Source organism: Crocodylus siamensis, chromosome 6, assembly GCF_052110815.1.
Source record: "Crocodylus siamensis isolate JL-2025a chromosome 6, ASM5211081v1, whole genome shotgun sequence".
NCBI classification, from domain to species: Eukaryota; Metazoa; Chordata; order Crocodylia; family Crocodylidae; genus Crocodylus; species Crocodylus siamensis.
This window is the reverse complement of record NC_143400.1, coordinates 54,320,175-54,333,734: the sequence shown is the minus strand read 5'-3', so window position 1 is coordinate 54,333,734 and position 13,560 is coordinate 54,320,175. Positions and strand designations below refer to the sequence as shown.

Sequence of the window (13,560 nt, the reverse complement as noted above, 5' to 3'; positions counted from 1 at the left end):
CCTGCCCATGATGAGCAGTGGTGGTAGTGAGGCAGAAGCTGCTTCTGGGCATGGGGAAAAGCAGTTGCCTCCCCCTTGCCACTGCCAAGCCTTTCTTGCTGCAGCCATGCCAAGCCCTGTGGCTCCAACCCACCACTGCCATCAGTGCCCCCCAGTGGAGCATCAGTGGCAATAGAGAGGAGCCACATTGCAGCCCAGGTGTAGGCTCCATACAGCAGAAGGACTTTGTCCAGCCTGCAGCAGGTCCCTTGTTCCTGCCTGGCACATCCCACTGATGTTTCCACTGACCTCATTCTGGCTCCAAATAAGAATCTAAAACTTAGTCATTACAGGGCCTAAATTATACACACCTGGCCCCTGCACTACAATTGAGAGCCCTGTGTTAGACACCTTCACTCCATATACTTCTCTCCCTCGGGGGAGTTAGGTACAACAGAATGGCAGTTTAAGGCCATGTCTACACTGATGTTTCTGTGGCCAGAAATTCTATTACTTTTCAGCAGCCACCCTTGTTCAGGGTGCAGACCACCGCATTTCTGCATGTGCACATCACTGCATTTCTATCAGTCATGCATTTTTGCCACAAGCGGTTCTGCTGGCTAATTGTACAGAACCCCATGGGGAAGCTTCCTAGTGATCACAGAAGCACATTCCAGGCCAGTGCATTGTTGAATAGAAGTGGGCAGAATTATGGGATATCCCAGCCTCATTGAGAAAATTGTAGCTAAGCAAAATCTTCTGCCCACAGTGCGTTTTTCTTTGCTCTCTGGTTTTTTTGTGTCTGTGCCTTCTGTTTTCAACAGAGGTACCTTTCTCTATTCTTCCCAGCATAGATTCTGAATGATTTTTTAGGGTATTTGAATCCTTTGTCCTTGTGAACTATGGTTTTCTTATAAGTGGACATGCATGTGTGTGCGTGTTTGTTTGTGTGCACTACTTTAATGGTAGGAATAAGAAGCAGCACCTCTGGGTAGCCACAGAAAAAATGGACAGGGACCAAACAGTGGATACAATGTTCAGGCTTACAGAGTTTGTTTTAGGCAATCTGTGCATCACCAAACACCAGTTCTAGGCATGGGAGAGCAGAAGAAACTGGTGGGATTAAATTGAGTAAGAATCCTTATTCCCTTCCTCTTGATCAAAGAGGTGGTTGGTCCTTCCCAGTGGTTCTGCAGGTTCTTTTTAGAGCTGTCCACCACTATGGCCAGCTGTTGTGATGGGATCCATAACAAGGATTGAAAGCAGCTCAAAAAAGAGGATGCATGTCACCAGGAAATCCATTAACTTTTACTATGGAAAACCTCCTGGTATGCTTGTTGAAGGTTTTCTGTTTGGCCTGACACTAACTGCTGCTTCTCTAATAACCTCTATCCTGTGTCACTGCCATGAACTCATTGTACGTGTGTTAGTTTTTCCTGTTGTCACAGAGCTGGGATTGCATGCCACTCTTATCCGAAAGCTTAAGGATATTGAAAACGTCCCTCCTCCTTCTCCTTTTCCTCTTTACCTCTAGACCATGGTAGATTGGTAGATATCCTGCACATCTCTCACATGTGCTGGGAGGCAGAGAGGGTTTTCAAAGTGTCATGTTGCATTTAAAGGAAGGGGTTCAGACTTCCATTTTGAGTTTTGGAAAGTAGCATTGAAGCAGGTGTCCAGAAGAGTTGGTGTGAGGAAGTGGTGCAAAGAAGTGTGGGGTTGCTGCTAAACCTGGCAAAAGCATGGGATTGTCTACACACCCCTTCTGCTGGCACCGGTGGGGTAATATAACACAGTTTGTTATAGACAAGGTGTTCTGCTGTCTTATAGGAGCTTTGTATATAGGTGCACACAAGCTTCTGTGGCCAACAGCTAGATTTTTGCTGACTGAGCTTTGTAATATAGATGAAGCTTAAAAAATCCTGCATGCAGGGAGTCATGTGAACTACCAGCTGTAAAGAAGGGCTTGTCTTAAATCTTGCTCCTTTCTGAAAGGTAGGTGCATGACTCCGAGTTGCAAGCAGGCACCTATAGGCACAGCCCAAAGTCTGTTTACAAGCATCCTTTTCTACAAAGGTAGGAGTGTCTAATAGACATGATGGTCCAGGAAATGTGTGCAAAGCAAAGATTTTTTTCACTGAAACATTACCAAAAAAGTCCTTGCCTTTTAGATAAGAAAAGGCTGGTGGTAGTGCCCATTTGTGTACAGCACCTTAGTGATTAGATTTCTGGCCCAAGAAGTGGGAGGCATGGCTGTAGTTCTCTCCTTTGCCTGAGGTGATTCGAATTCACTTCTTCCAGTGTAGTAGAGTACCTGAACCACCAGGCTGTAGGTTGCTAAGGGTTGAACATTTGTTAGTCCTACTGAAGTTGTGCCACTATAAAGTAAAGGATTCAAGATTCACTGGGATACAGAGAGAGGGAACAGAAGTAAGGGTAGGAAGAGAGGTCACCAAATAAAGCAGATCAGCTGTGGCAGGATGCATCCCTCCACAGCTGATTCATTTCACTGGGCGAAACACACATCACCATTTGTCCTGCTTTGCATGGGGATTCGCTGGGTCCCTTACTGTTACATGCCTCCTTGCTGTCCCAGCAGAGGGCTGTGTGGGACCTAGGGAACTCTAACACTCTGTGCCTCCATGCCAGGACCCATGCCAATCACTGCTTCACACAGGGGCATGGGGCCACAAGGCTTCTGGCTCAGGTCCTGGCGTAGAGTGGTGTGGAATCCAGGGAATCCTTGGCAGATCCACACCAGGATCTGCACACCCAGAAAACCCCTTTAGAAGATTTCCTGGGCATGGATCTGCAAGAGGGGAACCTGGGAAGGGATCTGGTGGTATCAAGGGCCCAGTGCTATGTGGCCTGGGAATGGGAATTCTCAGGGCATGCAGGATCAGGCCTCTCAAGCCCTTGGAGTGCCAGCCTGAGGAGGCTGGAGAGCAGTGGGCATCTCATGCTCTTCTGCCTTAGATGTCAGCAATAGGAAAGCTGCTCAAACTAATGCCACCTATGTTGTGGTCGCAAGTTGTAGTGTGACAAGGGGTATGGATGTCTACTTGCTTTGCTTTTGTACCACCATAAAAAATGTTATGGTGACACGCAGGTGATGAAAGGCGACCTCTGTTTCTGTCCTGTGAGATTTTTGTTATCTAGTCATTAGTGTATTCATTAAAGAGTGAGAACACTCTGGATTTTGATTCACACTTCTGGTACTGCTTCTTGTATGTAAGTTGACATTTTCATTTGAAATGACATTGCAATGACATTTTAACTCAAACATTAATTTGGAATTAAAATTATCATTTTGAATCGCTGTTCCAAAAATAAATACTGTTTTAAAAAGTCACTACATTTTGTTTCTATAGAAAATGACGAGATTTTAGTTGAAGCTTTCCAGATGGAAATTTTTGGGAACTTTTGAGATTGCAGCTTGATTTGGGAGGGAAACAAATGCTGAAATGTGGCATGCTGTTCTGAATGCACAGAGGTGCTTTATTGAATCAGAGGCTCATAGTACAGAATAGAAAGTGTGCGGTGAATAAGCTAGAAATAAGCAGTAAAGGGTAGGATTTCCATGGAGTTATGCCTCATTCTGGGCTGAATTCTGCACACGTTTAAAACTAATCAAATTCAGGGACTATCCAGTGTTGTAACCAACAGCAGAATTAGACCTCTGTTTTCATTATTTTACACTGTAAATAGACCTTTTACGTTGATTCAGCATCAAAGGTGCTTGTAATCCTCCATCGCCTTTAGTGCAGGCACCACAGAAGACAGCTTGAAGTTATCTGACTCTCAAGGATTCCTTTGCAAGCAGTGTTGTTAGGGGGCATGTTGGTGTACCATAGAGATTTGGGGCACCCCTCTGGTCCATAGGACAGTCTCAAGAGGGAGATGCAACTCCTGCACCTGGGACCTATGAAAAATCAGGAGTATGCAGTGTTGGCTTAAAGCCCTTCCCCATGGGTGGCATGTTCTGTGCTCCACTTCTAAGGCCCCTGGCAGATATTACATTTAAAATGCTTTTAAGCAGTTAGTTGTGTCTTTAGTAACCTGCTGCAGCTGCTAGCTGTCCCTCCCCACCCAACCTTGCCATGTCTGGCCCCCACCTCTACTGCCTACCCTCCAAATGGCCTCTGCCCCTCCTCCCCACACAGCCTTGCATAAAGGTATTGGGGCTAGGATGAAAAATGGAGACTGGGATTGAATAGGGAAGGATGGTAGAATTTGGGCCAGGAACTGGAGTCAAAGAAGAGAGAGGACTGGGACGGAAGTGAGCTACACAGACACAGTGGTTAAGCTACTTCAGTTAGAATATCGGTATTAAGAGTCTAGTTTGTCTGGGATGAAGCTTGCAGAAAAAACCAAGGTAGCACTGCAGTGTATGTCAAGAGTGTATGCATTTGTTTTGAGGTGTGAGGGGAAGCGAACAGCAGATTGAATGCATCCAAGTGAAGGTAAGAACAGTAAGTAGTGGTATCAGAGTGGAGGTCTGTTATCGATAATCAAATCAGGAGGGAGAGGTGGATGAGCCTCTTCAAGTTTGGAGGACAACTTTGTTTCAGAAACATGAAACAACTGTGAGATTTATCTATTAGACCTGGTTTGGAGCAACACGGATAAACCTCAAAGGGATCAGAAATGATCACGATAAAATAGACTTCATGATTCAAGGAGAAACTTTGAGAAGAGCCAAAAAAGAACCCTACACTTCAAAGGGCAGATTTCAGTTCATTCAAAAGCTGTAGATAAGGTTCCATGGGTAGACAAATAAAAAGGAAAATAAATTCAGAAGGGCTAGCCTTTGCTAGCTGACCTGATATTGCAGACACAACATCTAGCTAAGCCAATACAGAGGAAAGATAACAAGCTTGATTGCACAAGGATTTTTTTTAGCAGTCTGAAAAAGAACAGTGAGCCTATAGGGACCAAATCTGGGAGGCAAAGGAAAAAACCAAATTATAACTAGCAAGAGATGTTAGAGATGACAGGAAAGGATTTTACAAGTATGTCAGAGGGAAAAAAATAACTACCTTGGTTCTGCTCCTAACAGAGAAGGTAAGTTATTCACAGAAGATCTGAAGAAGGCAGGGCTTTTCAATTACTACCCTACTTCAACCTTCACAAAAAATAAACTTGGACTGGAAGACTAGCAAAATTAATATAAATGAAGTAGGGTAATGGATGCAGATCACCATACATAAAGAACACATGAGGGAATGTTGGACTAATTTGAATGGATTTAAGTCAGCAGGGCCCAATGGAAGTGCTGAGCAAATCTGGGAGTTGCTGTTAGTAAGAGCTGCAAGCGTATGAGTGACAGGCAAGGCTCCAGGGGGCTTAGTGAAGACCTAACATAGCACCTGTCTTTATAAAGGAGACCCAGGGAATTATAGTCTGACTTCAGTACTTAGAAAGTTAATAGAGCACATTATAGAGCAGTCAGTACATATCCAGAGGATGATGGGGTGATCACTAGCAGGCAACATGGATTTCCTGAAGACGTAGTGTGCCAAGCCAAATGTATTTCCTTTTAGCATGGTTACTGGTGGAAGGGGAGAATGTAGTGGATAGTATGTGTGTGAACCCAAATCCAGCTTCCCGTGTTGGCAGCATAATAACCCCATACCTGCATAAAATGACATGCGTATGTAGGAGTAGACAGCTGCACATTCAGACTTGCTCTTTGAGCAGGGCTCGGAAAAAATCCACTAGGGCCATTTAATCTGTTGTAATCCTATGCTGCATCAGAGCCTGTGTAAATCTGTGTAAATCCCTGAAATGTCAATTGAAGAAAAAACACTGCCAGTGACTGGTGAAGAGGATAAATATTTTGTGCTAAGTAGCAATTTGATAAGGTGGATGAACATCAAGGCAGGCTAGGTGGTGTCACTTAGTTCTTGTGGGCACAAAGCAGGGATCCCTGTTACTTCATGTGTTTCTGGCCCCATGTATCTTCCCTTGCCTGCTGGTGAGCACTTTCAGCTGAGCCAGTAGTGGATACTTTTAGCAAGGTCTAGGCTATGTTTTGGTAGTTAGAGCACTTTGCTGGTAAGTGTGAGATATAGTTTCAAACCTCAAGGTAAAGGAAGGCCTGGAACTTGGGTCTCTCTTTTGGTGGGCAAGTACATTTATGGCTGGATCAGTTGGCTTAAGCATGTTACTTTAGGCAAGTAAGTACTGTATAACTACCTAAAGGAGGAGTCGGGTTTGAGTCGTAAACTGTAGTGAGGCTTTTGGCAAAGTCCAATACACAATTCTCCCAAGTAAGCTGGAAAAGTCGGGGCTAGATTGAGTTACTCTTAGGTGTGTACATAATTGGATGAGTAAGCACCAACAGTTCGCTATAAATAGTTCAAAATCAGACAGGCAGGAGGTCTCAAGTGGGGTTCCACAGGAGTCTGTTCTGTGTCCAGTGGCGTTAAACAATGTTGTTAGCAAATTGGATGCAGCAATAGAGAGTATACTGATCAAATCTGCAGGCATCATGCAGCAGAGAAGAATTGAAAATGTACGGAGAAAGGTATTAAAATTCAAAAGGATTTGGATAAATTGGAGAACTAGGTTATAGCTCAGAAATTCAACAGAAACAAATGTAAGGTGCTACACTTAGGAAAGAAAAGAAAAAACAAACATGCATATATGCAATAGTGGGGGATAACTGGGTTGGCCAGAGCATTGGTAGGAATAATCTGGGATTACAGTGAATCACAAACCCCAGGTGAACCAGCAGTCATTTGCCACAGTAAAAGCAAACGTAATTTTGACTGTATTGTATGTGAGACAGTAGGTAATAATAACTCTTTACTTGGCAGGGTTTAGCCCTGGTCTGGAGCACTGTGTGGAGTTTTGGGTGTTGCATTTTAAGAAGGGTGCATAGAGAAATTTGAGATCATCTGTTGGCGAGTGGAAAATAATAAAGAGGCTGGAATGCAAGTTGTTCATGAGGAAAGGTTGAAGGAACTAGGACTGTTTTAGCTTGGAGAAAAGAAAACTAATGAGGGCATGATAACAGTTTTCAAATATTTGAAAGGCTGACTTAAAGAAGGATAAAAATTGTTCTCCCTCATCATAGAAGGCAAAACAAGAAGCTGAGCCTATCTACAGCGGGAAAGGCAGTTTCCCAGTGCTATCAATTGTGTGCCAGAGGTTTGTATCGTTGGCCTGTATGTTCCAGTCCTGCTGACGACCCTTTTGGGTGTTAGCATCTTGCCAAACAATGGAATTCTGTTTTATTTTTTCAGTTTGCTTTTTTAAAAACAGAGGAAATTACATGCAAAAGAACCTACAGTAAAAGAGCATGACTAAAGTTTCCAGTCATGCATACAGAAGTTGGGGAATACCAGAAATAGATTGCCTGTATCAGGCAGGCTTGATTCTGCTTCATTATGTGGAAACATTCTGATAGTCTTTAATTATGTGATAGCATACTGTTTTTTCCACTGGACTCTGCCTTTTGTAGTGCACAATTCACACTTCGGCCACGTAGTGACTTGCACGGTTGGCCTCTCTGATTGCTGAAGCTGACGAATGTTTAAAGAATGAGACAGAAGATTGTCAGAAAAGAAAGTATGCTTTCATGGTATAGGCAGATGAATGCTACCCTGGAGACAGAAAATTCTGTCCTTGCCACAGACTTCCGGTGTGATGCTGAGCAGATGAGTTGAACTAGTTTTCTGGAGACTATCTCTTATCAGATCCTTGTTTTCTGGATGTCCGTTTTGGAGAGACGTAGGTTTTGATTTGTCCTGGGCACTCATGGCTCCGGCTGGAGTCAACGGGAGCTATGTAAAGTTGCTGGACAGTGTTAAGTATTCTGAAAAACCAGGTCCTGTTTATCTTAAAACTGGCACAGAGAGGTAAGAGAAACAGGACTGTCCAACTTCTAAGTGGTTGGGACCCTGTAAGCCACATCAGCAAGGGCTGCACACCACAGGGGCCACACCAGCATGAGTCACAAGTTCTCAGGGCCATGTGGGCAGTACCCCCTCACCCCCACCCCTGCATACAGGTACCTAGCCTCATTATCAGCTCCCTAGCCAGGGGCTCCCCTACTACACCACAGCTTGCGGGTGCCCAGGACCCAAACTGTTGAAGGCTGTTCCATGCCATCCTGTACTGCCCTGCTCCCCCTGCCCTTCAGGGGAGCCAGGAGTGGAAGCTAGGGAATGGCAGCTGAGCAGGAGCCCACAGGCCTCAAATCAACCCCTTACAGACTCCATGCAGCCTGTGAGCCACCATTTGGATCGCCCAGTTACAGGGTGTTGTGAAGGTAAATTAATTCAATTAAATCAAACTTAATTAACATTTGTGAAGCACTTTGCTACTATGCTGATAAATGCCATAAAAAGCCTATGATGAAATTCATAATTCTGCCTTGCAAATAAAGTTGAATAGCAAGTAATAAAGAAAAAAGGTCAACATGCTTAACAAAGAAGATAGAGCAAAATATTAACCAGCTGCATATTAAGAGAGCACCATCCATCCTCCGCCGTGAGGAAGGCAGTGGGAGGTTCTGTGAAAAAAGTATGTTTATGTAACTAAGGACTGTGTCATAATGCACATGCATGAAAGCTGTATTAATTTTGCAAAAGCAACCTTATTTCTGTAGTTTTCTAATTTCTGGGGGCTTGATTTTGAAACTTTAAATATGTTATTTTTATTTAGGTCTTTTGTATGTAGTTTAGTTTAATTCAAATAGAAAAAACTCATTCCTGTTTATTTTTGGCTGGCAGAGAATAATTGTATCAAGTACAGTTTTCTTCTCCAGTTGGAAAATAGCTGCTGTATTACCTGTCTTAATGGCTTTGCACAGTTCAATTTGTACTTTGGAGTCCAGAGAAATAATAGCATTTGATCTCCATAAAACACTTTTGAAATACATATGCACAAAGAGAGAATAAGCTCCACAGATAGATTTGGTTTTGATATTGTCTGGCTTTTGAATGTTTAACTTAAAAAGCTCTATATTCATGTTGTTATGATATACTACATCATGCTGATCATTTGGAGAGATTGTAGTCGCAACACAGTTTAGGCTGCAACTGAATTTATGTATTATCCTGTGATGTGAAAGAACTGAATATGACAAAGTATATGTGCAGTACCAATGAAAGACAGCTGTGTACAGTGTGAAGATGGAGGGGAGTTTAAGGATCAGGAGACTGACTAAAGTGCACTGAAGATTTCACATTCTCACTGCTTTCCAGCAATCGTTATTGGACAATTGGGAATTGGGTTTTGCACCCCAACATTTCCATTGCTTCTGTGATAGTGTGTCAAACTCAAGGGGGGGGAAGGGAGAAGAAAGAAGCATATACAAAACAGAAGGTTTTTTATGTGTTGTTTTGAATAAGATGTGTGTGTGCGGGGGAGGGGAATAGAATAGAATGGGGAAACCTTTTAAATGTTGAATTATGTGCATCTTCTCTTCCTTCAGGACAGTGGTGATTATCCACTTACCATGCCTGGTCCACAATGGAAAAAATTTCGGTCAAACTTCTGTGAGTTCATTGGCGTCCTGATTCGACAGTGTCAGTATAGCATCATTTACGATGAATACATGATGGATACAGTCATCTCTCTTCTGACTGGTTTGTCAGATTCCCAAGTTCGAGCTTTCAGGCATACCAGTACACTCGCTGGTAAGTAAGTTGGCACAAAGAACAAGATTTTCAAAACAGTTATTATTATACCTAACTGCTCTCGGTTTTACCATTCGGGAAAGTGGGACAGAGTTTGGGCAACACTGAGTTCTGAGAATTGTATGCAAATTGTATCATAACTGATTTAACTATACAAAAAACATTTCTAGGTTAGCATATAACTTGGGAAATGTGCTTGAATGAGACCAGAAGTTGCCAAAGACCGTGAGAAATTCCACCCCTTCCTTCCCATGCTCAGAAACGAATCCGTTCCCCACAACCCTTCCACTATTTCCCCTTCTTTGCTCTCCCCTCCCCCACTCTTACCACCCCCATCTGCTGCTTTTGCTGTCCGGGGAGCAAGGGAAGCTGCTCCAGAGTGTGGGCTGGGATCAGCCTGGGACTGTGATGGCAGCAGGTGGGTGGGTTCCTCATTCCCTGCCTGGTCCCCCCAGGTGTTTCCTGCCAGCCCAAAAGCAGATGCAGGTAGGAGGAACCCACCTGCTTGCCACCCCTGTCAAAGGCTGAGCTTGCCCCCTGTGCAGGTTGGCTGGAGCAGTGCTATAGCTTCCCTCATCCCTGGGACAGTGGCAGGTGTGTGGGGAGGGTGGGCAGGAGAGGGGATGTGATACTGAGCAGGGAGGGGAAGGAGGAAAATTCTTACCTGCTTTGGGGACTTAGACAAGTCCCCAGCTGCTGCTTCCATGGCATGGTCTGCCCGCCCTGGTGGAGTGGAAGCAGGAAGGCGGCTGGGAGAGCAGGGTGCTGCTACCCCTGCAGTGCTGGTTTTTGCTCCCACACCCCCCTTTGCAAAATCCAGGATCTGCTTCTGATTGACACTCCAGGAAACTGAAGCTCACAACTTATCTATTTCCATATAAAAGCACAGGCAGTACCTGTACAAATGTACCATGATGTTGTCCGATTAGCGTACCACAAACCTGTCTTGAAAGCTAACCACTTCTTGAAAATCACCAATCAAAATAAGGGCAGTTTTATGATGTAGACTCTTGTCCATGGGGAACTAGACAGAGATCAGGTTATTTCATACATGCCATTGAATAGCCATTGGCAGCTTTCAATCTCTTCCATTTTGCGTTGGATTTGAGCTAGCAAACTTAAGATGAAAAGTCCTGTGTAGTCTTTCCAGTCTTTTGAATGAAAAAAAATGACTTTTGCATAATTTATTGATGAATATTTATTTTGTAGCGTAAGGTGCCTGTCATAAAACCCCAGGTGCCCTGTACAGTACATTTTAAATGAATTAAATAGATTCTGATTAATTGTGTCACCAAAAACTAATCCCATCCACCAAAGAAAGAAAAACTCTACCATGACTACATACCCCTCTTCTCAATGATTGCTTCCAAATAGACTTTTGAAAGGAAGGCCAGGATTCTAAGTTTGAGTGTCATCTTCTGCTCTCTGTCCCTAGCGACTTCCTTTTGTTTAAAATTAGCTGAGATACATAATGAGATGTGTGATGTTGTCTGAGATAAATGGACTCCAGACCATACAGGCTTATAGGTCATACCTGTCATTCTAATTTAAACATTTAGAGAATCGAGTGTAATATTCTTCATTGTTGTTGTTATCTTTGCATCATATTTGCTCGCAGATAACATGCTCTGGAATTTAATATGCACCTCGTTTTGAAAGAATGAAGGAAAACAGATCATTCTTTGTAGTAAGTAACTAAGCAGCAGCAGCTAAGGAGTGGAACCTGCTCATTGTTCTGCTCCCTGTGGATTGATGCAGATTTTATTCTCAGTGTCACCTGTAAGAAGTAGAACCTGTTCTTAACACATTTCTCTCATATAATGTGCACTCAAATTTCCAGCAACTGGTTTTGGGGGAAGACGCATGTTGTGTGCGGGAAAATATGATAAAATATTAATATGCTTAATCTTTGCCCAGCCACTTTCTTTAGTGGTCCAGATATTCAGTTAATCAGAACCCCAAATTGAGACCAGTTTTTTGAAAGAGGTTAGCTTTCATTTATTTCCATATAAAGTTCAGGGTTCCAGGAATATCCATGCCCTTGTAACTTCATACAGTTAGTGCCAGAATTTCAAAAGAATTTAACAGTCAGGGAACTGAAGCCTTTTGAAAATCTGCCTGTATTGTTCATTATGTCCAGAGAACAAGTGGTACAAACATGAGATTCTATTTTAAGAATTACCTCTACGCATCCTCATTCTTGGAAAACACATACTGCTCAATGTGCAAGAAGAAAAGATGCTACAAGTATGTTAGCCAGAAAAGGAAGACCAAGGAAGCAATTAGACTATGACTAAGTAGTCAGGGTGAGCTCTTAGCAGAAAATGTAAAGAAGATGGAGCTACTCAACAGCTACTTTGCCTTCAGGCTTTACAGAAAAATCAAGCTGCACCCAGACAGTTTATAAGGATTATTTGGATAAGGTAAGGGACAAGGGACAAGAAGAAATGCTTTTGATGGGTCTGAATGAATTCAAGTCAGCAGGGCCTTGATGATCTTCATCCCAGGGTACTGAAGGAACTGGCAGCGGAGATTTCAGAGGCCTTGGCAATAACGTTTATCAAGTCCTTGCAGACAGGTGAGGCACCAGAGCAGTGTAGTGCCCCTGTTTAAAAAACAGCAAAAAGGAGGACCCCAGAGGAGTGTTAGACTGGCTTGTCTCACCTTGATACCCACGAGGTTATTGAAGCATATCGTAAGGAAATCTGTTTGCCAGCATCTGGAGAAGGAAGGAGCAATTGTGAGCAGCCAGCACAGATATACTATGAACAAACCATGTCAAACTTGATTTCCTTCTTGGACAAAATAATTAGCTGGATGCATGAAGGGAATGCAGTGGATATAGTATATGCAGGGTTCAGCTAGGTTTTTGACAGTCTCAAATGACCTCATAACAAATTGGAAAAATGTGGGCTAGATGATAGACAACTGGCTCAGTAGCCACAAGCAAAGGGTAATTATAAATGGATTCATGTTGAAATGGCAGTAGGCTTCAAATGCAGTCCTGGAGCCAATGCTGTTCAACATGTTTATTAACTATTTGGATGCTGGAATAGAGAGTTTTTTGAGCAGATTTGCCGATGACACAAAACTGGGAAGGATCATGAACACACTGAAGGACAAGAATGCAATTGAGACAGATCTCGAGAAATTGGGAAGTTGGGCCCAAGCTAATAGAATGAAATTAAGTACGGCAGATGCAAGGTGTTATACCTTGGGGAAAAATAATAAAAAACCCGAATACAACTGAGTGGCACTTGGCTGGATGTCATCTCTTGGCGTCTTGGTGGATCACAGACTCAGTACAAGTCTGCAGTGTAACAGCTGCATAAGAATAGTACGTGGTTTTGGCACGTAGCATCAGTAGGTGATAATGCCTCTTGATTTGGCCCTGGTTAGGCCTCATCTAGACAGTTGTATGCAGTTTTGGGCTCTACGTTTTAAAAAGGACATGTAGAAGTTAGAGAGGATCCAGAGAGGAGTGACAAAAATAATAAAGGGCTTGGAAGGCAAGCCATATGAAGAGACATTGAAAGAAATAGGCATGTTCAACTTGTGGAAGAGGTGCTTAAGAGGTGACATAATAGCATTCTTCAAATATCTGAAGGACTGCCATAAAGAAGAAGGAGAACACCTTTTCTCTTTTGCTGCAGTAGGATATGGACTAATGGCTTGAATTTGCAACAAAGCAGGTTTAGATTGGATATAAATTTATCTTTACTGTTAGGGCAGTGAGACAGTGGAATAGACTGTCTAGGGAAGTTGTGGAATCTCCATCGCATTTTGGATCAGGAATAAGTTTTATCCCCTAATCAGACTATACAGACTTGGGGTTGCCTTCCTCTGTGGCATGGGGGCATGGCCCTCTTCCTTGAATCTCTCATGTATAATTTTTTTAGCCACACTTGCAGCAGCAGGATGCTGGTCACTG

General features: G+C 43.2%; 1 protein-coding gene across 2 annotated transcripts in view; it reads left to right on the top strand.

Moving 5' to 3' along the window:
• STAG1 (STAG1 cohesin complex component) overlaps nt 1–13,560 on the top strand; it is a 305,757-nt gene that overhangs the window by 140,141 nt on the left and 152,056 nt on the right. For both annotated transcript variants that reach the window (XM_090051339.1, XM_090051340.1), the window contains one exon: nt 9,425–9,629. In XM_090051339.1, coding sequence (XP_089907465.1) covers nt 9,425–9,629 — 205 coding nt within the window. The remainder of the gene's footprint in view (nt 1–9,424; nt 9,630–13,560) is intronic.